The 23526-nt window shown below is 36.6% G+C and overlaps 1 protein-coding gene across 1 annotated transcript in view; it reads right to left on the reverse strand.

The window, feature by feature from the left end:
• Window positions 1-23526, reverse strand: part of TRPC4 (transient receptor potential cation channel subfamily C member 4) — a 195341-nt gene that overhangs the window by 15132 nt on the left and 156683 nt on the right. Inside the window, exons 5-8 of the mRNA XM_032880114.1 lie at window positions 20941-21080; window positions 10904-11217; window positions 3407-3602; window positions 315-509 (exon numbers count right to left, since the gene is read on the reverse strand). Coding sequence (XP_032736005.1) covers window positions 315-509; window positions 3407-3602; window positions 10904-11217; window positions 20941-21080 — 845 coding nt within the window. The remainder of the gene's footprint in view (window positions 1-314; window positions 510-3406; window positions 3603-10903; window positions 11218-20940; window positions 21081-23526) is intronic.

Here is a 23526-nt window from a genome sequence, read left to right on the forward strand (position 1 = left end):
AATGCCACAAATACCCTAAGGTTGCAGTTCTAAAACAGGCTAGAAATCAGGGTACTGAGAGCTAAGGTGTTAGTTCCTCCTCCATGACTCATGGGTCCAGGAGAGGCCTGTGTCAGGTGGGGCTCCTATTTAAATAACACTGATGGCCCTCACTGTAGGAAACCGTGTCATAGGGTAGCTGTGCGATAAATGGTCACTAAAAACAATGAAGAAAAACAAAAAGGCTAAAAATGCAAAAATATCCAAGAAGAAACACAAATATATTCCAATACACAATTAAGAAAAAAAGTAATACTAACATGCTGTGTTCTTACCCCTATTGTTCCAAAACTTTCAGGCTTTCTCCTCATCTTTTTCTTGCACAGGTGTGTCCATATCCATTTGATCAGGTACCAGAGAGACTTGGGGCTTGGAATGACATTGAAGGGAGTAGGCAGAGTACCACCTTCTTCAAAATAACTCATCCAAAGCTTTGTTCTAGCGAATTTCCATTCTATATCTGCATGGTCCTGAATGGGAGAATATGACAACTGCTGACAGGTTTCTTAATTACTAAGGTGATATAAACCTCACAGAGAGCTTATAACTTGACTTGGAGCAGCTCTTGGAACATTAATTAAATTGCTTATAAAATCAAGGCTGACTCCCAGCGATAGTCATCTAAACATTTCCGATGATGGTTTACCCTGGTAAAGAGTCAGCGCTCTTGTCAGGTTTTATCCTTCCTTCTTCCATGAAACAGACATCTAAAAGAATTCCGTGTTAAAGAGACTGCAGTGATCAGTTATGACTTGAAGATGAATTTTCCTTTCCCACACTGTAGGCTTACATTAATTAGCTCAGCTGCACTAGATTCTGGCCACAAACAGGCCTTTATGTCTTACCCAAGGCCTAGAATCCCTGTCTAGGTGACTGCCACCTGCATCGATGCTCATGGCTTAGCCTTCTAGTGTTTCTAGGAAAAGTCTTAGTTGATATGTTTCTGTGTGAATAATTCTTGTCCGCCTTTAGGCAAGAGGCACAAATTCAGATAGAAGTTCCTCTAACAAATGAAGAATAAGGCCTCTGACACAGCATTGAACCCCGATAGAAGCTTGACCAAACGGCACCAGATAGGAGTGTGATTGGCGGCTGCCTAAAATGTATGTTCTAGGATTTCATTTTACATTTAAGGATTTTAGGATACATTTTAGGATTTCAAAATAGCTCATTTTAACCCATTAATATTAGAAAGAAGAACTCAGATTTTAGAGTAGGAGCATAAACTTAGACTGTGCTTCCCTCAAGTATTTCTAAATGGCTATGTGCTAATGAATATCTGTGTTGTGTATACATTTCTACTCAGCAATAGAGATGTTTTGTCTAGACACTGGACAGATTGTGCTTTCAACAGAAAGAGCATATCTAGAAAATGTGAGGCCCTCGTTGTTGCTTAGCAAATGTTTGATGGGATTGACCGATCAATAGACAGAAGCACAGAAGCTCCAATCTGCCCACCCTCACCATTCTCCCCACTTCCTCTCCTTTATTTCTCCCACCTTCCCTAGCTTTCTTTCTAAACAAGCTTATAGATTCTGCATTAATGAAAAAAGGTATTTATTGTTTGCTGTAGTCATGGAGAATGGGAGTCAGTAGAATTGGCTTACGGTCATAAAAAGGCTGTCACTTTGATAAAATGTTGGCCTGTGAGTAGATTCTGTTCCTTCCGATTCTCCTGGAGGCACAAATTAAGGATTATTCTGACCTCATTATGTTCTCTTATGGCTATCACAAAGCAGACTCTTCCTTTGTTTATGGTTTGGAATTCTGAGAGGGTCTATAACAAAATCTATAGCAGAAAAACTGGAAATGAAATGTTCTATGCGGATGATGCCCCAAACCACCGTCTGTTACCCAGGTGCAAATCAGAGTTGGCATGTTCATGCTCCAAGGACCCATCATGCCCATGATGCTGAGAGGTACACCCATCTCAGGTTCTCAGTGCCTGTTCTCCTCTCAAGTAGTTTTAGAGTTTGAGCTAAACAAAAAGAGCTTTGAAGATCATTCTCACCTCTTTAAGAAGTCACCTAGAATAATACATCCCATAAAGAACCCCCCCAAAATAGTCATACTATTCTTGATGTTGTCTTCTTGATGAAATCAATACATTTGATATTCTATAGGATCCAAATTGTATATATAGTTTCTCTATATGTAGCTTGATAATTAGAGACTTTCTAATTTTTTTGGAAGGGAGGTCTGGAAAATAGAATCCATGTTTTGCAAATGTGTTGACCAGAGAAATACAGAACTTTGGAAGCAATTACATAGAGACTATCTTAAGAAATCCATACTTACAAGATGCTTAAATGAAGCTCCACAAATTCACATATTCACCTGCAAATCCTAGGACCCTGGTATATCCTATGTAAATACTTAGTTTGTGAATCAGTAGATAAAAATCATCTATTCTTGTGTTTTATGCAGTTTTTCATCTGTGACAGGCATCTTGCCCCCATAAAGACAGTTGAAGTAAAATGCAGAATGCTGCTTCTCAAAATAACTAATAACATTCCAGCAGTTTAGCAATAGACACAAAGATGCAATATAATTGTAGCTATTAAAGAGATAATTATGGTTATGAATTATGCTTATAAAATGCTACTTGTCTCAGGTATAAATACAAAAGACCTAAATGTATTTTATTCCAGTATGAGTTTGTTCTGTTGCTATTGCTAATGGCCATTGACTCCTGGGAAGTTCAAGGAGACAAAGGGCTTTGCCTTTCTTATTCATTGCTGTATTTCTAGTTCCTAGAATAGTACTTAGCAACAGAAGAAGTTCTCAATAAGAATTTGTTGAATGAATGAATAAATAAACTAACTTGTTTGGATTCTAGAGTTTCAAATAAGTGTATATGGTACTGTATACCCCGTTGTAGAATTCAAGGTTACTCCTACATTGCTTTTTCTGGATTTAAGAAATTGAAAATCCTGTGCATTTTTCCCTCAGACTCCCCTCAAGGCTAGCTTTTCTATCTTGCCAGGCTGGCAGGAGTTTGTTTATACCTAGACTGAGGTTCAAGGGTCGGAGACAATGCAGAGTGCAAAGGGTGCTGCATAGAGATAAGCCCACTTGTTCATAACTCATCCCTCCCCCAGTGCTTGCCATCACCAATGACTGCCTGTAAAGATAGATTCCATTTATTTTATAATCTTTCATTATCTGACAAAACTAAGTTAGTATGTAGCCAAATATGGTACAATACTGTTTAGAAACTTCAAATTAACCATTCATATTATAATTCTGTTCTGTCTCCTCAGTAGCCTATTAGAGACTGTTTTCTATGATAAATAGGATAGAGTATGGCTAGAAACAACACATTCTATGGGGAAATGTGGAATTAAAATAAAGTTAATCAACTTACAGCAATGAGTTGGTAAGAGTTATTCATCATAGCTATTAACATGTTGAGTAGGACAACCAGAGAGATGACATTGTACGTCCCAAACATGGTGGCACCCACAAACTCAGTGAATTCATGCTGTGCTTTGACATTGGTCACATATAAGTTGATCAGCCCAAATATTGACCAAAACAGGGACTGGAGCGTCTCAAATAATCTGGAAAAAAAGAGAAAAGGACACCAATAGCTATATTAATAGAACCATTATACAATAGGTTATAACAATAAAATTGATTCCTATTACATATATTTGCTTAATTTAACAATTAATCTTAATAAAAGGTATTAAAAATTACAAAATTAAACTTAATAAAAAGAATTAAAATTATTTTCATCATATAGCCCAAATAGTGTACTTCATTTTCCTAAGAACTTCGAAAGCTATTTAGTTTCTTAGAGGAGGAAATTTGACTCATAGCCCATTTTTGCCTGGATCCTGAGGTAAGAATGGTTTTTGCTTTTCAAATGGTTGGGGAAAAGAGCTATTTTATGACATGTGAATATTTTATAAATTCACATTTCAATGTCCATAAGTAAAGTTTTATTGAAACACAGCCACAATCATTTATTGATGCATTGGCTATGGTTTCTTTTGTGTTAAAATAGCAGAGGTGAGTAGTTGCAACGGAGAACATTGGGCCTACATAGTCTAAAATATTTACTATCCTTTTCACAGAAAGCTTGCTAACCAGTGTTATAGGGCATTGATAGCTAATTAATGATACATCCTCAAACTTAGTCTTTGAAAGATGTCACTGCATTCACGTGGTTTTGCTTCTTGGTTGTAGAATGACTGAAAATTATGTTATCGTTGTGGATTTCCACAATTACAATTAAAGTTGTACATAGTGAATCCTGTAAGATGGCAAATGTCAGAATGCTCAGGTAACAAAATTTGCTATTCTTCCTATTTCAGGGAACACTTAATTCATTCCTGCCAATGAATGAACTCTGGTGTTTTATTGAAAGTTTCCTTAACTTACTCCAGGAAACAAAATAAGATAAAGAGTGTCTGAACCTAAATGAAGAATGGTTTGTTTCAGCAGGACCATCATCTTAGCGTAATGTAACCAAACGATAAAGAATTTTTACACTCTTTGACAAATGGTTAAAATAAAACTTTAATCACATTATATTGTAAAAACAAAAACAAAAACTATTCTCATATCAGTCATGATGACTAAGGAGGTAGGATTTCAGAAGTCAAGTGACCCAAGGAAAGCCAATCCATACGAGGCCAGGGGTTAATGGCATGGATTGATAAGAAAAAGATGAATCCATACTATCAGATTTCCTTTCTATATAAATTTACCTTAGAAATACCAAGAGAATGAGGAAGTTGCCCAAAGGAGCCAAAATGACAGGAATTATGAGAAGCCAAAAGTTTTAAGACAGCACAAATGAAGGAACTGAAGAGAAATAAGCCAGGTAATAAATAAGTAAACACTGAAGAAAATAGACTTGGAAAAGATGACTCAGATTAACATTGGTTCTCAGAGTAAACGATCTTAGAGTCCAGGCCTATGTCATCTCCTACTCTTCCTGAAGCCAGGCCTTGCTCTAGATTCTGCCGCTAAGATCAATCCTTGCTCAGAGGATCAAAATGCTATAATCTTGTGCATGATTCTTAGACCAAACTCCTGTTCCTTGAAACCTTCCATGAATTTCTGGTCTGTATAAGTAGGAGAATCTAATGATCTCTTAATTGGCATTCAGGACTTCTCTTCTTGAGTTTATTGCTTTAAAAAAAGTAAACAGTTTCACATTTTTAATTGTTTAATTAAATTTTAATTATAAAATATGTAATTATTTATTGATTTATTTTGCTATACCTATTCAACAGTGGAGCAAGTTATCATAAAATGATAAGGGGCCTGATCTGATCAACTTCAATAAGACTTTGTTTTGCCAACGGGCATGTGCATCATGTGAGGAGCTGAACATGTATTCTTAAAGGCAAACCCAGATGTCAGATTCTAATACTATCAGGGAAAGTTTAATTTAATTCCTTGGCCCTAGGCAAAAGTTACTCTAAGTTATTCTTTGAAAACTTTCTCAGGAAATAAGTAAATTTGATCAGGCCATACGTTTTTTATTTTTAGTAACTTTGAGGACAATTTCTAAAATTAATGACACTGTCATTTGGATTCAATGTAAGATAATTTTTTTTCTTTCTTTCTAACTGGTATGAGTTCTCACCATGAATATACAAATATAATTCAGCTGATTTTCCCCTGGTATCAATAGCAGTTCAGAGAGAGAGCTGGAAGTTACATAACGTAAGTGCTATAATAAATTATATAAAATGCCACATAAATCCTGTAACAGTTGCTTTTTTAAATGTTCAAATAAAAAGTGTGATGTAGAATAAATTGATTGCTATGGTTGAATAATACTGATTTGCCTCTAAAAAAGAACTACTAATTATTAGAGAATATTAGCAAACCCTTCATCAAAACATTTATTTAGGTTTTTAATTAGAATTTGAAAAGGAGAACATTCAAAATAAGGTGCCATCTTGTGACCAATTCTGGATTTCATTTTTATTTTCCTTTTCTTTTCTTTTTTCTTCAGTGAAATGAATCAAAAGTGAGATGTGAGAATAGTTCCACTTAACCAAAATATATTTACTATTAGATTAATTAAGACCTTAGTATTAAGACCTTAGTGTTTCTTATTCATATTTTTATGTTAATTATTATTTAATTATAAGGAATTAAGAAAAGCAATCTAAGTTGACATTTTAAAGCCACTGCTTCTAGAAATGCTTCCACCATTAGTGATTCCCAAAACTATCAATAGCAAGACTGCCCATAGATTGAAAGGTCATTAGCTGCAGTCATCTCAGACTACTTTTATGTGACAACTATTTTCCCAATTCTTTGGTAAGATAAGGATAGAGTGGTTCTGAGGATAAAACCACACTTAATTAAATAATTCTTAGCATAAAGTCCTAGTTTACTAGACCCTGACAATTTCTATGGTTTGATTCTATAGCATTATCTTCCTAAAGATAACATTTTTGTCTCTTGCTCCTTAAAGATATTTCTCAGTTGCTACTTTAAAATACTAGCTTGCTTCCTAGTTAAATAATTATAACTAGATAAACAGAACAAATAAAAAGGTAATATAGTCCACAGTTGAAGTTTCCTTCTACCCTTTGAAAAGGAAATGATGAGGAGACATAAATTAATATAAGACACATGTGGCTATTTTATTCTTGGTTTATAAGGAATAATGCAATTAAAACAAAAGAAGTATGCTTTCAGTTGGCCAGTTCCAATTTTGAGGAATATACCTTCAATAAACATAAAAGGAATTATCTTAATGAGCCAACATCTGTCATAAAGCCCATGCCCCTCTCTTCACAAGAGTCCCTTAACCAGAGACTACTAATTTAAAATTGTATGTAGAATAATGGCAGTGACTAAATATTTGGTTTTCTTTTTTTCTTTCTTTCTTTCTTTTCTTTCTTTCTTTTTTTTTTTTAGGAAGCTCAAATGTAAATATTTAATTAGAAGGAGAAAAAAAAAAAAAAACCAAAAAAAAAAACCAAACCCATACCAAACCGTGAATTTTGAAAAGCTGACAAATATTCCCAAATCAACTATTTTTTGTTTTCTTTGGTATCATGCAGTTCTTCTCACATTAAAGAGAAACAATCTGGAAGTAATAAAAGAGTAGAAAAAAAGTGTCTATTCTGTGGTGGGGAAATCGAAAGAGAGACACAGAAAACACAGACCGGGCTGTGTCCACTGGGAGCTCACAACAGTCAGGAGGGGATCAGGAAGACATCCTGGAAAAGGCACATCTGAGGTAGGATTTGGAAAGTAGAAGACAATTTTGCCGTGTGGAAGGGACATTCTGGGGTGAGAGAAGGATATGGCATATTTGGGGATTGACTGGTAAATGCTGAAGAGTAAACTGTTTTGGGGGGGAAAGAGAAAGATGAGGCTAGATAAGGAAACAAGGAGCAGATCATTGAAAGACCTGGTATGTCATGCTAAGGAATTTGGCAGTGTCTGGTAAAGAATGAGAAACCATGTAGACACTTTAAATGGAGGAGTATCATAGTTCAGAAAGATCACTCAGGGAACAAGATGAAAGACGTATAAAAGAAAGCAGAGGCCAGGAGTAAGGAAACTTTGATTTAGGCATGGGTGGTGAGCAAGGGAAGATGGCGCCAGGATAATGAAGAGCAGGAATAGACACTATTGACTGCATGTGGAAGGGTTGGGGAGGGAAGGATCTAGAATAAAGCAAAAGTTTCTGATTTAAATTTCTGGGTGAGTTGTGATAGTACTGACTAAGAAAGAGCACTAAGGAGGAGGAAGAACAAATTTTTAAAGAGACTGATAAATTTTCCTCGGATTTAAATTTTTAGGAGAGATGAATGGAAAGGCATCCACAGGGCAGCCGGACTTACAGGTATCAGGGAGAGAGGTCTGTGCTAGTGATAGGAAGGTAGGAGTCATCCCTCAAGACATCTGGGGCTGCATCTATAAGCACACATGAGTTTTCATAGAGATACTATAATATGGTCTGAGGATGGTCACAAAGACGATCACTATTTAAAAGCAATAAGTGAAATATAATTATCAGAGAACAGTGAGAAGAATTTGAAGAGTAAGAGATACAATATAAAGACATAGTAACATTGAAATTAAAGGAGGGCAAGATTTCAAAAGTGAAAGTGTTAAAAGGGTCACACGATGCAGACACATTCAAAAAGCTTTGAAGAGATACATATCCCTTGACAGGGGGGATATGGAGGCTCTAGATATTTTCTAGTGCAGTGTTAGTGGCCTGATGGAAGCAGCAGCCAAACTGCAATTGGGTGAAGAATGGACAAGAAGAAAACAAGGTATCTTTTTCAGGCTTCTTTTCAGGATTGTTTGGATGTAGGGAAGGAGGGTGACAGGGGTGGAAGCTAGTAGGAAACACAGGGCTCAGAGTTTTGGCTTACGTTTGCACCCTGAATGGAAGGAGTAATAAAGAGGCACCAGGAACACATAGGTGGGAGATACTATTCTGCCACTACCGATAATGATAAACAGATGTAGCATTTTTTTTTATTATCATATTCTATAGCAGGCACCGTATTAGGTGCCTTACATGACGTATTGTGTTTTTCAATCCTCAAATGGAATAAGATCTCTGAGATGGTGGATAGTAAAACAAAACAAAACAAAACGAAATGAAACAAAAAAGAAACCTTTGGAGTGTATGGAGTAATATAAATTATAAAAAGAAATTATAAAAAGAACATCGAAGACCAAGAAAAGTGAAGAAATAAGCTGTAGAGGGCTTCTCTAGACATCCTCTTGCAGTGACTGGACCCATTATACTGAAACAGGGTCATCAAGGGACAGGTATGCCTGTCTCAGACATTATATATATTCTAATGTATTAATTATACCAAGAATTATTGCTATATTTTTTAGTTTTTGAATAAAATAATCTGTTGTTTGCCGATTTACATTCCATGACCTGGGGAAAAAATTCAGGTAGAATACCTGATTAATTTGGGCTGAATGATTTGGGCCTATAATATTTGAGATACGCAGTTATCTGTTGCTTTTCATGATAATAGAAGACCGTTGTTAGGCACACTAAAATAATACACGATCCAAGCAATTCAATACATTTGCTTCTAGAATGCAATTTATACTAGATATTTTGCCTCAGGCTTCCATAGCAATGACAGAGAATAAAATTTGTTCATAATATGTAAACATTTACCACAAAAGCAGTAATACAACCATGTGATTCCTGGGAGCTCAGGGATCATACGTGAGGATGAGGTTAACTGCAAATGATCAGTTGTCTGAGAAGGGGCTGAGTCTTGGAACCAGGACTCTTCCCTGAATGAAACACAATGTGGGAGGTAACCCAGTTCTAGGTGTTGTGTGGAAGGATACAACACACGTAGAAAATGCGGGGGGCGAGGGTGCGGGGTCTTAGCCAGCGGTTTGCATCAGGGCACGCAGGGCAAAGTGACAAGAGAATTGGGAAAACCGGGGTAAGGAGAAGGGCTCTCCATCAGAAATCAAGAGACAGACAACAGAGAGTGAGACAGAGAGCAGAGTATCCAGGATGTTTAAGTCGGAAGCCTGAGGTTGGCGGGATCTGACCGTTGTAAATCCCTGGCCTCAGCTGTCAGGAGCAAACGACCACATCAAGGAGCACAAATGAGTGGGGAAAGATTAAGTTTAGGTATCAACACTAAGACACAATCCAGGGCCATGCTAGTCACAAGGACGTTGCTGCAAGGGGTTTCAGCGAATCCCTCCTGTCCCGGGTCGGAAAAGGGCATGAGGAAAACGACAAGGCTGAGTAAGTTGGTCAGGCTGGAGAACTCCTGGCTGAGAGCAAGGGATGAAAAGACAAGGGGAAACTGCGATGCCCTTTTGTTTCCTCTATGACTCAGGGTTTGTATCAAATCTATTTCTGGAAGGATCTGAGGCAGCTAAGGCTGAGATTAAAATTTTGTGTGCAAAGAAGCAGATGTGGATTACATTAGGATCAAAGATAAACCATACAGAAGTGAATCAACAAAAATACTGTAGCCATAAGTGACTTAGTTTATATAAAAGAATTGATTTTTCCTACTTGAGAAATTATTGCACTTGCTTATTTAACATGAAATTCTATAATGGCCAATGAATAGAGTCTGATTTTTTTAGTCACCTACAAAATGAACATGTATTGTTTAGGTATTGTGTAGAGGAACATGACCTAACTTCTTCATTCATCTGCTAATTAACTGTTTATCACAGTTGTCTGGTGATCACAGTCGGAAGGAAATGGACACAGGTGTGCAGACTGTGTGAGCATCAGACATAGGGCCATGAACCCGTGCTGTCAGCAAACCTGCTTGAGAATGACCAGAGGTTGGCACTGAGCGAGGACTGTCGCTCACCAGGTATAAGGTCACAGAGTTTTGTGTGCATAATTATAGTGGCCTAGGTTAGCCCGGGGTTCCTATTTTGGATTATTTCTCCATGCTTAGGGGTGTGTGTGTGTGTGTGTGTGTGTGAGTGTAATTAGAGAGTAAAAAACATGTAAAGGGACTTTCCTATCTGGAAAACACGGAAAACTCAAGAAGTACTTCAATTTTCTCACATGATTGGCCTTATGTATATTCTATCTTTTAACGAGCTTGTAAGCTGTCAGTAGGGCAGAGGTTTCCTCTTTATTTCTCATTTTAAAACTGAATATATAGCTTTCCTTTATATGAGGTCATTTTAAAAACCATTTTACTAAAACTTAAAATAAATGTTCTGGATATATATGTATCTTAATGTCAGAAGGATCCATTCATTCACAGCCACGTTAATTCTGTTTTCTGCATTAAGCACAATTTTCTTTGCAACCACTTGTCGTGGTTCAAATTCATAATGTAATGCCCTCTGAATTCTGCACTATGTTACCAATAAAAGCATCTGTTCAACTTACGTTGAAAATGCATTATTCTGCTTTTCACATCGTATGCCTTTACAGCTTAACCCTTTTGTTTCTTCATAATAGAAATACAATTGATTTAGGCCATTTGCAAATGCTAGCAACACAAGGCAGTATATGAATAAAAACTTCAAAATGTCCAGGAGCATTCTTCCCAGAGATATTTGCAGAGGCCCCAGATGAGAATTTGCAGTAAACAGCGAGATCAGGCGCAAGGAACTGAAGATGTTCGCGATGGCAAATAAAGCTTCAGCCACCAGGGTGGGATGCCACATGTCCCAAGATTCTCGTGGATTAAGTGCACTGTACTGGAGAAAAAAGAGAAACACAGGGAAAATAAAACAAACGCACACATGTGACTATGTCAAGTTCAGGTCTGAATGCTTTTACAGGTAGATGCAGCACGGTGGCCTGTCATCCTTCATGATGGTGGCAGCAATATTCATCTACACAAAAACAAGAGTTTATTAAAGACATTTACAATGTATAAGCTTTAATCAAGGTGGCCTTCCTGGTCTGTCCTTGCCATTGTTAATATGTGAGTTACGTCTAATCTTGACCTTTCCGATTGAACTTTATAAAAAAGAAAAGAAAATGTTACATTGAAAAAAAAGCTGATTTTATATGGGGGAAAAGACAGCAACATGATAACAAAGAAAGCTATGTTATAAAGGAAAACTACTAAGTTTTGAACAAAATTATCAATGATTTTACTTATTATATTTGACACATTTGCCTAGTCTAGATGAATGCATGTGGGATATAAATTACATATAAATGAGTGGAAGTACTGGTCCCTTGCCCTGGAATAGTAATGACCAGTATGGGCAGGGTCAGTGCTTTCTTTGTATCTGTTATATCCTAAGTGCAGATAAAACCCAACTTGGAAATCATCCTGGTAGTCAATGGGTTATTAATTATTTTAATTTAACATGTAGAACATATGATATTTGTTAGAACATTCCTTAATTAGATAAAATATGTGATTTGAGTGAAATATTTGCTATTTTATTAAACCTTGACTAGCAATTATTTAAAAAGTAAGACTAAGTTAATTAAAATGCCAGCTTTGAATTATCTTGACACTGTGCTATACAAAGAGCAAAAAGAAACTCATCCTTTGTATTACTGAGGTAAATTTATATCATTTTTTAAAATGATCAAATATGCTCTTTGAAATACTGTTACAGAATCTATGATTAAACCTGTGTAGGAACCAAACAATAAATTGAATTCTTTTCTTCATACACATCCTTAAAAAATATGTCCAGACAACTGGCTATTTTTCCTAATAATCATGTTAGAACAAACAGTTCTTCTGTATGAGCCCCATCAGAATATCAGAATATTTCCATTCCTATTATATTGCATTTTATACCAAAGACCTTTACAAATGTTAATTGATTCTCTTGAAACTAATAGATAGTATTTTTTTAATCTCCCTGGGGAGAAAATACATCACGAGCTTCTGATTTTGTTTAACACTCAGAGTCTTGCTTGAGTGACGACTTAAAACAATCAAGTTTGAGCTAGAGGGAAATTATTTTCTATTTTTAAATGCTGATAACTGTTCTTGAACATTGCTAACTTCACCATAAAAGAGCTAATCACTGAAGATGCATCAACATTTGAAAACTTATTATTTTTTTATTCATTATAACAAGTATCAAGGTGAGGGTTTGTGGTATCAACCACTATCTAATTCTCTTCTCTTGGTCGCCTCATATACAGGGCACCTTTTCCTTCAAAGTCTAAAATCGCCTTCACCTTTTTCTCACTTCTCTTGAAAGACACATGTTTAGGTAGAGAACATCTCCCCTCACCCTTGCATCGATGGGTAATTCTCTATCTCTCTCCCTATGCTAAATATGACACAGTAAGCATTCTTAAGGATGTGATCATTTACTCGGAATTCCTTATGGCGTTTAACACAATGGTGCATGCAATGGGTACCCAAGAAACATTTTCTTCCATTGAATACTTTTTGTCCACTGAGGATGGGAGGGACATCTAATAATAAAAATGCTCAAAGAAATTAACACAAAATGCTGTGGGAATAGAGAAGAGAAAGTGATAAATTCCATCTGGGGCTGATGGGGCCGGAAATGAACAGAGATTACATGTTGTTCAAGCTTTAAGGGCCCTTTGAAATGATCCAGGCTTCTGGAGATGCTGTTCTGTGTTTTCAGTCTCGCAGGCACTGGGAGCAGTGGGATATAGACTCCATCACCACAGGGTGACGTGGTACTTCAGGTCCCTTCTTAGCAAACTGTCTCAGCTGGGACTTGCAAAATCAAGAGGAAGGCTTTCTGTTTTATAAATCACGAGATGCTAGATTCTGCCCCAGTATAGTCACCCAAGTCTGCTTCAAAGTCTAGCACTTCTGGTAATTGTTGGGAAACAATGCTCTGTGAATATGTTCACATTTATGCATGGTCAGGGCTTCCTGAGCAAAACATTGCATGGCTGTTAAAAGATGTCTGAATGGCAAATAAGCCTGGGAAGTTAAATATAGAGACTTTCTGGGAGATTTGGAAACATCTCCCCTGGAGCCATCTGCTTAGATTCTAAGGATAATAAAACTAGGGACCTTTGCCTCCCCTGAGAGAAGGTGTTTACTTTAGAAAGTGAAGGCCTTTCTCGTTCTCCAGGGGGAAGAGGGACACTTGCACAGCTGCCCTGTGCAAGCTCTGAGATTCCGATTTCCGCAGTCCCCCTCCTGTGGTACGAGCCCCTGTATGCAGAGGGTACATTGGGCTCTCATCTGTTGCCCTGTGGGGAACTGGTGGATGGGGAACCAATGTCAAGATTGTTATGTAAGTAAATAATTTGTTCTCTGATCCAGAAACCTCATCATCTGTCAGGATTCAATAGAGACATAAACATTTAGTAATTATCTCTTGATGTCATTCTTTTAAGTTTTACTTTCTAATTTTTCTCCTGTCCTTCACATATACATTTAACTTCGGTTTTTAAATATAGGCATGGTTTTATAGAGCAATTTTTAAAATTCTTACAAGCTACGGCATTCTTTGAACTTGGAGAGAAAAACTGTAATTCTTCAACTTCAAATGTAGTTTCCAAACTCTATTATTAGGAATTAAAATCTTAACTTGAATTTAAAATTTCTCTTTGGCTCTGTTTTCTAAAACTTCTTCACAAAATCTATATTCATTTTTTAATCTCTGCATGTTTGCCTCCCGCCTTTCATAATGCTGCTTCTCAAGATCCCTTGCCTGTCTCTCTCTCTCTCACACATGCTCCTTAAATACTGACTTTGCTTCACAAGCCTCTTCCTTATCATTCTGTCTACATCCCCTGGAGGTTTTCAATGGTTTCAACTGTCAGTTATGTGCTAATGACGCCCAGTCCTCTAACTCTAGCCCAGATGTCTCCCCTTACAGTCCTATTTTATATTCAACTGCCTCATTGACATGTCCACACAGATACCTCACAGGCATCTCAACCTCACAGGCCAGAACCGGAACTCATGACTGTTCCTCCTCAGACTCTCTCTCCATATAAGCTCCTGATCTTAGGGAGTGGTAACAAATCACCCAAAGCAGAATTTGAGGTTGAGAGTCTTCACTGGTATTTTCGTTGGCTAGAAATGTCCCTCTGGGGACACCTGGGTGGCTCAGTCGGTTAAGGGTCTGCCTTTGGCTCATGTCAGGATCCTGGGGTCCTGGGATCGAGTCCCATGTCAGGCTCCTTCCTTCATGGGTGGGTCTGCTTCTCCCTCTGCCTGCCATTACCCCTGTTTGTGTGTGCTCGCTTGCTCTCTCTCTGACAAATAAATAAATAAAAACTTAAAAAAAAAAAAAAGCTCCCCTGTTTCCCTCAGAAATTATTATAATAGCCTCCTAATTGCTCTCCCTGACCTGGGCCTTATTTCTACAATCATCTGTTTCTTCCAGAATCATCTTTTAAAAAGGTCAGTCGGACCATCTCATATCTTGCTTAAGTACTCTGCAGTATTCTTGAGATGAAATTCCAGTTTTCCGACATGTCACATGAAGCCTCTGGAATCTGGGTCCTGACTTCTTTTTTTGAGATTGACCTACCATTTGTACTCAATTTGGTGCTTAATGCTCTGGCTCAAACTTTTAGTACTTGTCATTCTCCAAATTACTTCACATTCTTACCAAAATTCCTTCCTATGAATATCAGGCCCTTTGTCTAGAATGGATTTAAATTCTAATTATTTTCATTCTTCAGCTGTTAATTATTCTTAAATATATGGTGAGTGCCTATTCTATGTTAGAAACCATCTTCAGGGCTCACAGTGGTGAGGAAATAAAATACAGTTTATGTTTTATGAGCTTATATATAGTGAAGAAAACAGACATTAACTAAGAAATGCTCGTCATTCCCTTGACAAGTACTCTTTGACCACGGAGGAGTGAACACTAGGATCCTCTTGACTGGAGCTGGTAGTTCCAGGTTATAGAATAATCTTTGAAAGAGAAAGACCAAATATGTTAATTATGCTTGAATTTAATTAATTAATCAATTAATTATTTTAAGAAAGGAAAGAGAAAGATCAAGAGCTACTGTTTACATTGAAGCCTTCCTAGGACCATCAATTCCTGCCTTCCTCTTTCTTTCAGGTATTTGTTTTTAAATAAAATATATCATAGTATGGTTTTGCTCTAAATCTTAATTTCTACTCAGATTCTTTATAAGAGACTCACTCACTCATTGCAGACCTCCAAACCTCTAAACCTCTTGGATTACCTGTCAGTTTCCCCATGCAGGGAGCTCTGTTTAATGCATTTTAGGAAGTCAACATCTAATAGAGTGTCTTATAGATGATAGGAGGTCAAAAAGCATTCGAGGATGAAGAATCATAGACATACTCAAAAACGTGGTTGTTGGAAAAGATGAATCATGTGGAGAGATGTGAGTATCTTACTGTAGCTGGAATATGGAGAGTTTGGGGATAGTGATGACTCCAAGAGGAAGCTGAAGTCAGGTCAGGAATATGATAGCAGAAGTGTTTAAGAGAGGAAGACGACCTGAATCATGACCCTGGGTTATTTATATCTTTTATAGTCTCTGATGCATATTTATAAAACTCAGGCAATCAATAAAAATGAATAAAAAATTAAACTGATACAAAATTAAAATTTTGTCATGTGAGAATAAACAGAAAACGTAAACTGGTTTTAATGTTTGACTTTTAAGGTGAAAACCTTTTCCCTTCCACAAATTGGTTACATAATGGAGTAGGGAAAGACAATAAGAAGGCATCAGATTTTCTCCTGTGATAGATGATGCCAGATTAAACAATTAGGATTTAAAATCTCTACAGAGCTCTATGCCATAAAACTAGAGAATATTTAGAAAATTCCCTAATTTGGAGAGTACATTGCAGTTACATTTGTGAAATAGAGAGAATATGTGTCTCTAGTCTAGCTGATAAACACAGGAGAGATCACTGAGGTATTTATTCAGTGAATTCAGTGAACTCGAAGAATGGCACTATGAACAATTTCATCATGACTCCTAAAATAAATGTTTTTATCCATAGTGATTTTAATTTTTGAAAATATTATTTATATCACAGACTGGAATAGGCATAGGAATTCAATCATTACTGCCAAATGACTAAAGATAAGTATAAGAGACAAGTTATACATATAGACAAGGACTGGGTAATATTTAGGAGCGAACTAGTCCTAAAGAAGACAAAGTAACATTCTGTAAGAGTGCACAGACATCAATATCAACAAGCTCTGGATTAACTAGTATTTCATACACAGTGAGAAGGGGAAATGGTCAACTAACCTTCTCCAAGAATTAAGAGCAAATGACAAAAAAAAAAAAAAAAAAAGGCAAACAGATCATGAACTGTGAAATGTCCATGAATCAAGGTATTTAAAGAACCACAACAAAGCCTTTCGTGTAAGAATAGTGAAGTCACATATACTTTTGTACTGTCTTTGGCTGTACAATATAATGTTATTGCATGGTACATTCAAATTAAAAACAATACCAAGTGTTTATATTAAGCTCTACTTATGACATTAAATGTTTGTTAATGCAATCCTCACAAACATTCTATAGGATTTGATTAATATTGTCATTTTACACGTTAGAAAATTGAGGTATAGATTAAGTAACTTGCCCCAAATCACACAGGTAGGAAGTAGCATCAGTGGTACTCAGAGGAAGTACAGATCAGAGCTCAAACCATGGCCTTAGAAGGACCCTTTGGGGTGTGTGTGTGCGTGTGTGTGTGCTTAAAAATCACCTCTAGGTGGAGAATTACAAAAGGGTAAATCAATTAAGCAAGTGTGGCCCTTCTGCCACACCTATTCTAAAAGTTTCTCCCCTTGGAAAAATCTGTTTCTGAAAGGTTTTCCTTTTTGTGGACTGACAGGTTTTTTTGGTCTGGATCCATGGCTTGGCTGAAAAGACGCAGGGTTGGATTTTTACTCCCATTTATGCACCTTCGGACTGGAGGTAAAACCTGTACAATCCCACAGAGATCTGAGTTATAGCTCCTTAGTAATCGTACTTGCACCACAACAGTTAAACTATTTACCAGTAAGCAGCATCATGGGATTCCATCTACCTCATATTTCATAATTAATAAATCACGTATCTTGTGGCTCTTCCCTCCTAATTTTTGTTTTCAAATCCAGCCTCCAGCAGCTTCCCCTGTGTTCATTTCTCTACTTCAGGCATTCAGTATCATTTGACTCATTTTCTGCTTAAATCTTATTAATGCCCTCTTTATTAATAGGGTAAATCCCACATTCTATAGCAGAATGTGAAAAGTTCTTCCCATCCTCTCCTCGCCCCCATTTACAGGATCGTTTTTATCTTTGATATTGACCTTCTTTATATACTCAGACTCTTTTGTGCATTTTGCCCTTTCTCTCTGGAATGCTCAGGCACCTTCATGAGCCTAATTAATGCCCACTGGCTCTGTCTTCGAAGATACCTCCAGTAGAGTTTAGTTCCTTCTTTGATGCTACCACAGGCCTTGTTGGAGAGTTTATTGTATGGGAAGGTTCTTACTTATATGCATGTCTCTTTCCTCCACCTGATTGTGAATTGCTTGAAGCAGCAGATATATCCCATGCATCTTTGCATTCTTAGAAAACAGATGAAATCCTGGTTTGTAGTGTGCTCCCAGAAATTCTTACTGATTGATTCACATAATGGCTGTTTGTCTTATTTATAGCAGAGTCTATTTTTGTACACAAATATGGCACCTTTTCCAGAAATTGTAACATAAATTACCTAGAAATTAGCATGAAAAATTGAATGATAAATAAAAGAAGGTAAGGAAGGGTGAGTCAACAAGTCGGCATTAGACTCCCAAAGTAAGTGTTCTTTTGATTGTTATCATCATTCAACAGGTAATAATACTGAGGCGGATGTTAAATAACTTGCCCCAACCCACACAGGTTTCATATGGTAAAGGTGAGTGTGAATCCAGAGCTCCAGCTTTTTTCAATGAACATAAAGTAAATGAAGGGACATAATAAAGTCATTTAAAAAGGCAAGTCCAATGGGCTTATAGTGTATGAAGGAGGAGGACATAGAAGTAAAAGAGAAAGAAGAAAAATTAATAATGCATGCTTATTCTGTAACAGCCATTTTAATTATGTCACCTCATTTACTGCTCATACCAACAGCACAAGATAGAAATGATTAGTCTCATTTTATAGCTAAGGCACAGAGAGGCAGAGAATCAGGTCAAGTTAATATAACTAGTAAGTGATGGAGGAAAGAAGTGAGCCCAGAAAACACTACCCAATAAACTCCTCCCTGGCAACTCAAGTTTTAGTCTCACAAACTAATCATCAGAAAGGACACTCCACACTTTCCATTACAATCATAGTTGAAATCCTATGACCACAGTGCATAAACAAACTGTATTTCTTGAGATTCCATGTTATTTACATCACTGTCATCTGAGGTAATTCATGTGCACTTTCCATCTCCTCTTCACTCCTTTACCCCTTCTTCATCACATGGGGTGGATAAGTTGAATTTTAAGCATAACCTTTTTTTCTTGCTGTAGAATAAGGGCCAATATTTACATCTTACTATTAAAATTGATGTTACACTTGAAGAACTTACAACTTTTTAAGAAAATTCAAATCTCACTCATAAAACTAAGACAAAAAAATCTACAAATATTCATTAATTTATATAATTGTACCCATCATATACCAGAGTTCTTATATATTAAAATGTATATGTATTATATGTAAACACCATATAAATGTAATATATAATATATTCTATATTTAGTATAAATATTATGTATAAAAATATATAAGAGAAGTTCTTTTTGGTATCAATCTCATACTTCTCTTAACTGTTGAACAGAATTACACAGTCCAGTCTCATTAATGTATCTTCCTTAGATCAGCTACATCAGCAACATCTGATAAATTTGTTATAAATGCAAATTTAGGATCTTCCCTAATATTCCTACTTTAGAATTTCTGGGGATGGAGAAAGGGAATCTGTGTTTTAGCAAGCCTTCCATGTAATTCTTTTACAGCTGAAAGTTTGAGAACTGCCACAGTTACCAGAATTTTATACTTGTACAGGGCTACAAAAAAAACAGATACATTACTTGTTTGTAGAAAGATGGATAAATCGACCTTATAGATATACTTAAGGATAATTACAAAGAAAATAAGAATTGGACAGATATGCACTTAACAAGAGACTGCCTGAGGCTCCTGGGTGGCTCAGCTGGTTAAGTGTCCTGGATCAAGTCCCACATCAGACTCACTGCTCAGTGCAGAGTCCGCTTCTCCCTCTCTGCCTGCCGCTCCCCGTGCTTTGTGTTCTCTCTCTGTCTGACAAATAAATACAATCTTTTAAAATTTTTTTTTAAATACAAAAAAAAAAAAACCAACCCTGTCTATCTCCTATATAGATGCATAACCTCCTTAGTTAAGACAGTACCTTCTTTTCTCTTAAGGTCATCAAGGGCATTAACCTCAATGCAGGTCAGAAAAATTACCAAATTATCATTCTATTCTTAAAATATAGCTTCCTGTCCATGAAATTGGTAGGTAATGCTCTTTCTGAATGTTTTGGTGAATGCTGGCAACATTTTAATTGAACAAATTCTAGAAACTCTGGCCTTTCCAACTTTGGGTATTTTTGAACCTGACAGATGTGAACTCTGCACTAAGAGACTCAGGTGGCCATTTTAAGAATTAGATGAAATGAACATGAGTTTACCTCCATGTTAGTATTTTCTAGATCAGATCACTAAATTGCTTGAATTGTTCATGTAAAGCCCAATTAGACAATCTTTATTTTTTACTAATACACTAATCATTTTGAAAGAAAAAATTTTAAAAAGGAAAGAAAAGGAAATGGGGAAAAAGAAAGGCAGGAAGGAGAAGATATTTTGGTTCAAAAAATATCCCCCAAAGTACAAAATAATCCAGATTGTCATTGAAGAACAAACATATTTTACATAAATTCTGTGGTTTGGAAAAGACTGATATTGTACAAAATCTGGGGGAGTGACGGGTATATGAGATTTCAGGCACTGTCATGTTGAAAGGGATGAAGAGAAAGAAATTATATTCTGCTCTATTTATATCAAACTATATTAGTTTGAGCTGAAATAATTTCAATGATTTGGAAGTAATATTTTGATCTATGTAATGTTATCGGTTAGTTGTAACTGATAAAAATAGATTTTGGTTGCCAAAATTTAAATAGTGTTTAAGGTAGAATTTCATTAGGAGCAGAAAAGATCAGAAGCGAGAACAACGATGGTGAGTAACTTTGAAGCATCATTCAATTTAGATGCAATAAAATTGGGTGACAACTTCAAATTGTGACATTGTTTTATGACTATAAATTTGATATTATCTATATATTTTATACCCATCTATCAATAAAGTGATGAGGAGGTGAATATCACATATACATAATGCTCTAAAGGTAACATTATTAGTAAAATTAATAGCAATCAAAGGCGTACCAGTATTTATCAGAACTTATGCTTTATCAATAATATAAACAATAGTTACCTTTACAAATGCAACAATTTTCAAAGAGATCGTTGCCAAATATAAGGAATTCATCACAAAATCCATTAGATTCCACCAATCATGGATGTAATCTTGAAGTCCACCATCCCACATTTGTTTAATTTCTCCCCATATAAAACCTGCAATTACAGAGAGATTCATCGTAAGTGTGATTTTCAATCAAATTACTAAAAATCGAGATATGCAACTTAAAAATTATAGAATCTCAGGGCTGCAAGAGACTATATTGTTTCACTACATGAAACATCTATTTTTTAAAGACAGTAATATTCAGTCTCAGCCAGACTCTAAAACTTACAGGACACTGAGCTAATTATAGAGAGTGCTCTTAGAGCAGTTTTCCTTTCTTTTATTCATTTGATACATTCGTAAGGAGGTGCAATTTTGGAATCAACTGTAATTTCTCTGTAACTATATATATTTCTCATGGAAAATCTGTTAACACTTATAAACAAATACTTAAAGACACATTTCCTCCAAAGTTGAGATGACTCAAAGATTCATGAGAAAACAGTGTATCTGGTGAACATAACTGTCTTAATTACATCAAGCAGGATGCTTTGTTTTGCTTTTGTAACTGATTAGCAACTTCAGGGATCTGATTTCAGTTCTGAACACAAAACAGTCATAACATGCATGATATTGCATTAGAAGACCTTTTATCTAGCAATAGCTTTGAAACTACATCCAGAGAAAATAAAAATCCTTTCCCTTTATAATGGTCATATTTTTAATAGGAAATGTTTTAATTTTCAAATTCTAGGAAGTGCTTATGAAATATCACTATATATCATTTTATTTCCATAATCTTATTAAAATTTTACAAATCTAATTTTCAGGACCAATGATGAAAGAGAGAGATATCAAAGGGTGTAGAATCAGGAAATGGTAAAAGGATAAATATGATTTAATGACTACATTAACATAAGCAAGTAAGATGACTCTATTAAGATAATAATAGTCTGGAATGTCAAATGTGTAGCACAGTGTTTCATATCTGTCTTGTACTAAAAGCCAGAAAAAATCAGGTTAACTATAAAATCATAACCTTTCATGGATCTATCAAAGAGATGGGAAACCAAAGAGCCTATACTTCTAAGGAAAGCAGTTTCCTCCAAAGATAGCCTCAGGGTGAGTATTAGCTCGCCTGTGTCAGAGTGCAGGCATGAGAGACAAAGGCATCATATAAGAGGGTAAGAGGATTTCAGAAAAACTTTTAAACAAACTTCTAAAGGCTGAGTCTGAGCTAGCACAAGAGAACAGAGCCCCTGAGACAAAGACACAAGGGAGTTTCCAGCTCCTTGAGTGCTCTTTCTCATGGAGTACTCGTCTTCCTTAGGGAACACCACACATGAGCCCTATGGGAGAAGCAGGAAACGGTCCTGGGCCGAGGGTTGACACCAGTATCATTCGAGGTTTCTTACCACAGGGGGAAAGTCAGGAAAGTCTCCTCTCTCATGACCTGCAAAGTGTCATTGCCCTTAAGTAGTAAGATATGGCTCACTGAGAACTTCCATCCCTAATGCCCAGGCATCGTCCTACCCAAGTCTGACCCCAGACCAGGACAACAGAGAATCTGCCTGTTTTACATCACCAGGCCAACAAACACCAGTGACAATTGGAAGCAGACAACCCCTGGAGGAGTGGCGAGAGCATGGAGAGAACCCCTCTGAGGCACAGGTGCACAGAGGAGGCCAAAAGGTGTGGGTGCTGCAAGAATTCTGAGAATTACCTTCTTTCCTACTTATCTTGGTCAGTTGAGGCCACTCTAGCTAAGTATCACAGAGCCCCATTCTGTGATAATAATAAAACTTCATTTCTCATAGCTCTGAAGGCTGCAAGTTTATGATCACAGTATCAACATGGTCAGGCTCTGGTGAGAACCCTTTTCCGTACTGTAGATACTGACTTCTCTTTCTATCCTCACATGGCAGAAAGAGAGCAAGCTATCTCTTCTGGCCTCATTCATGAGGACTCTGCCTTCATGACGTAAGTTGCCTCCCAAAGGCCCCACCTCCAAAAGCCATCACATTCGGGCTTAGGATTTCAATATGTGAATTTGGAGGGGACTCAGACGTGGAGTCCATAGCACCACCTGAAGCAGAGTCTATGGTGCCCTGAAACTCACTGTAGCAATGAAACTCAAACCCGGCTCAGCTCCTCACAATATTGCCTCAAATTCCTGCATGATGTTCTCAAGGAAGAAAATGGTGCGTCCATTTTCAGGCATCAATGCAATGTACTTCTGTCTGGCCTTCTGCACAGGTGGAATAAATACCATCTCCAAATACACACATGCATGCATACTCTGATACATCATATTCAAAGTGTTTTTAAAAAGGTAAAGAAAAAATAGTGATGGCATCAGGAGTGGGAGTCGGGTGGAAATAAAAGACACATGGCATTCAAAGGAAGAAATCGAAGCCTGACATCAAATTTGTTGTCTGAACTATGTAAGACAGGTGACATTATTACATCATTGAAAGAAAAAAAAAGTCTGCACAGAAGTCTATACAAGGCACAAATAACTCTCATAATTGAGGATGATTCAAAGACATTTTTTCA

This window comes from Lontra canadensis, unplaced genomic scaffold (assembly GCF_010015895.1).
Source record: "Lontra canadensis isolate GAN:19392208 unplaced genomic scaffold, GSC_riverotter_1.0 scaffold67, whole genome shotgun sequence".
Classification (NCBI taxonomy): Eukaryota; Metazoa; Chordata; class Mammalia; order Carnivora; family Mustelidae; genus Lontra; species Lontra canadensis.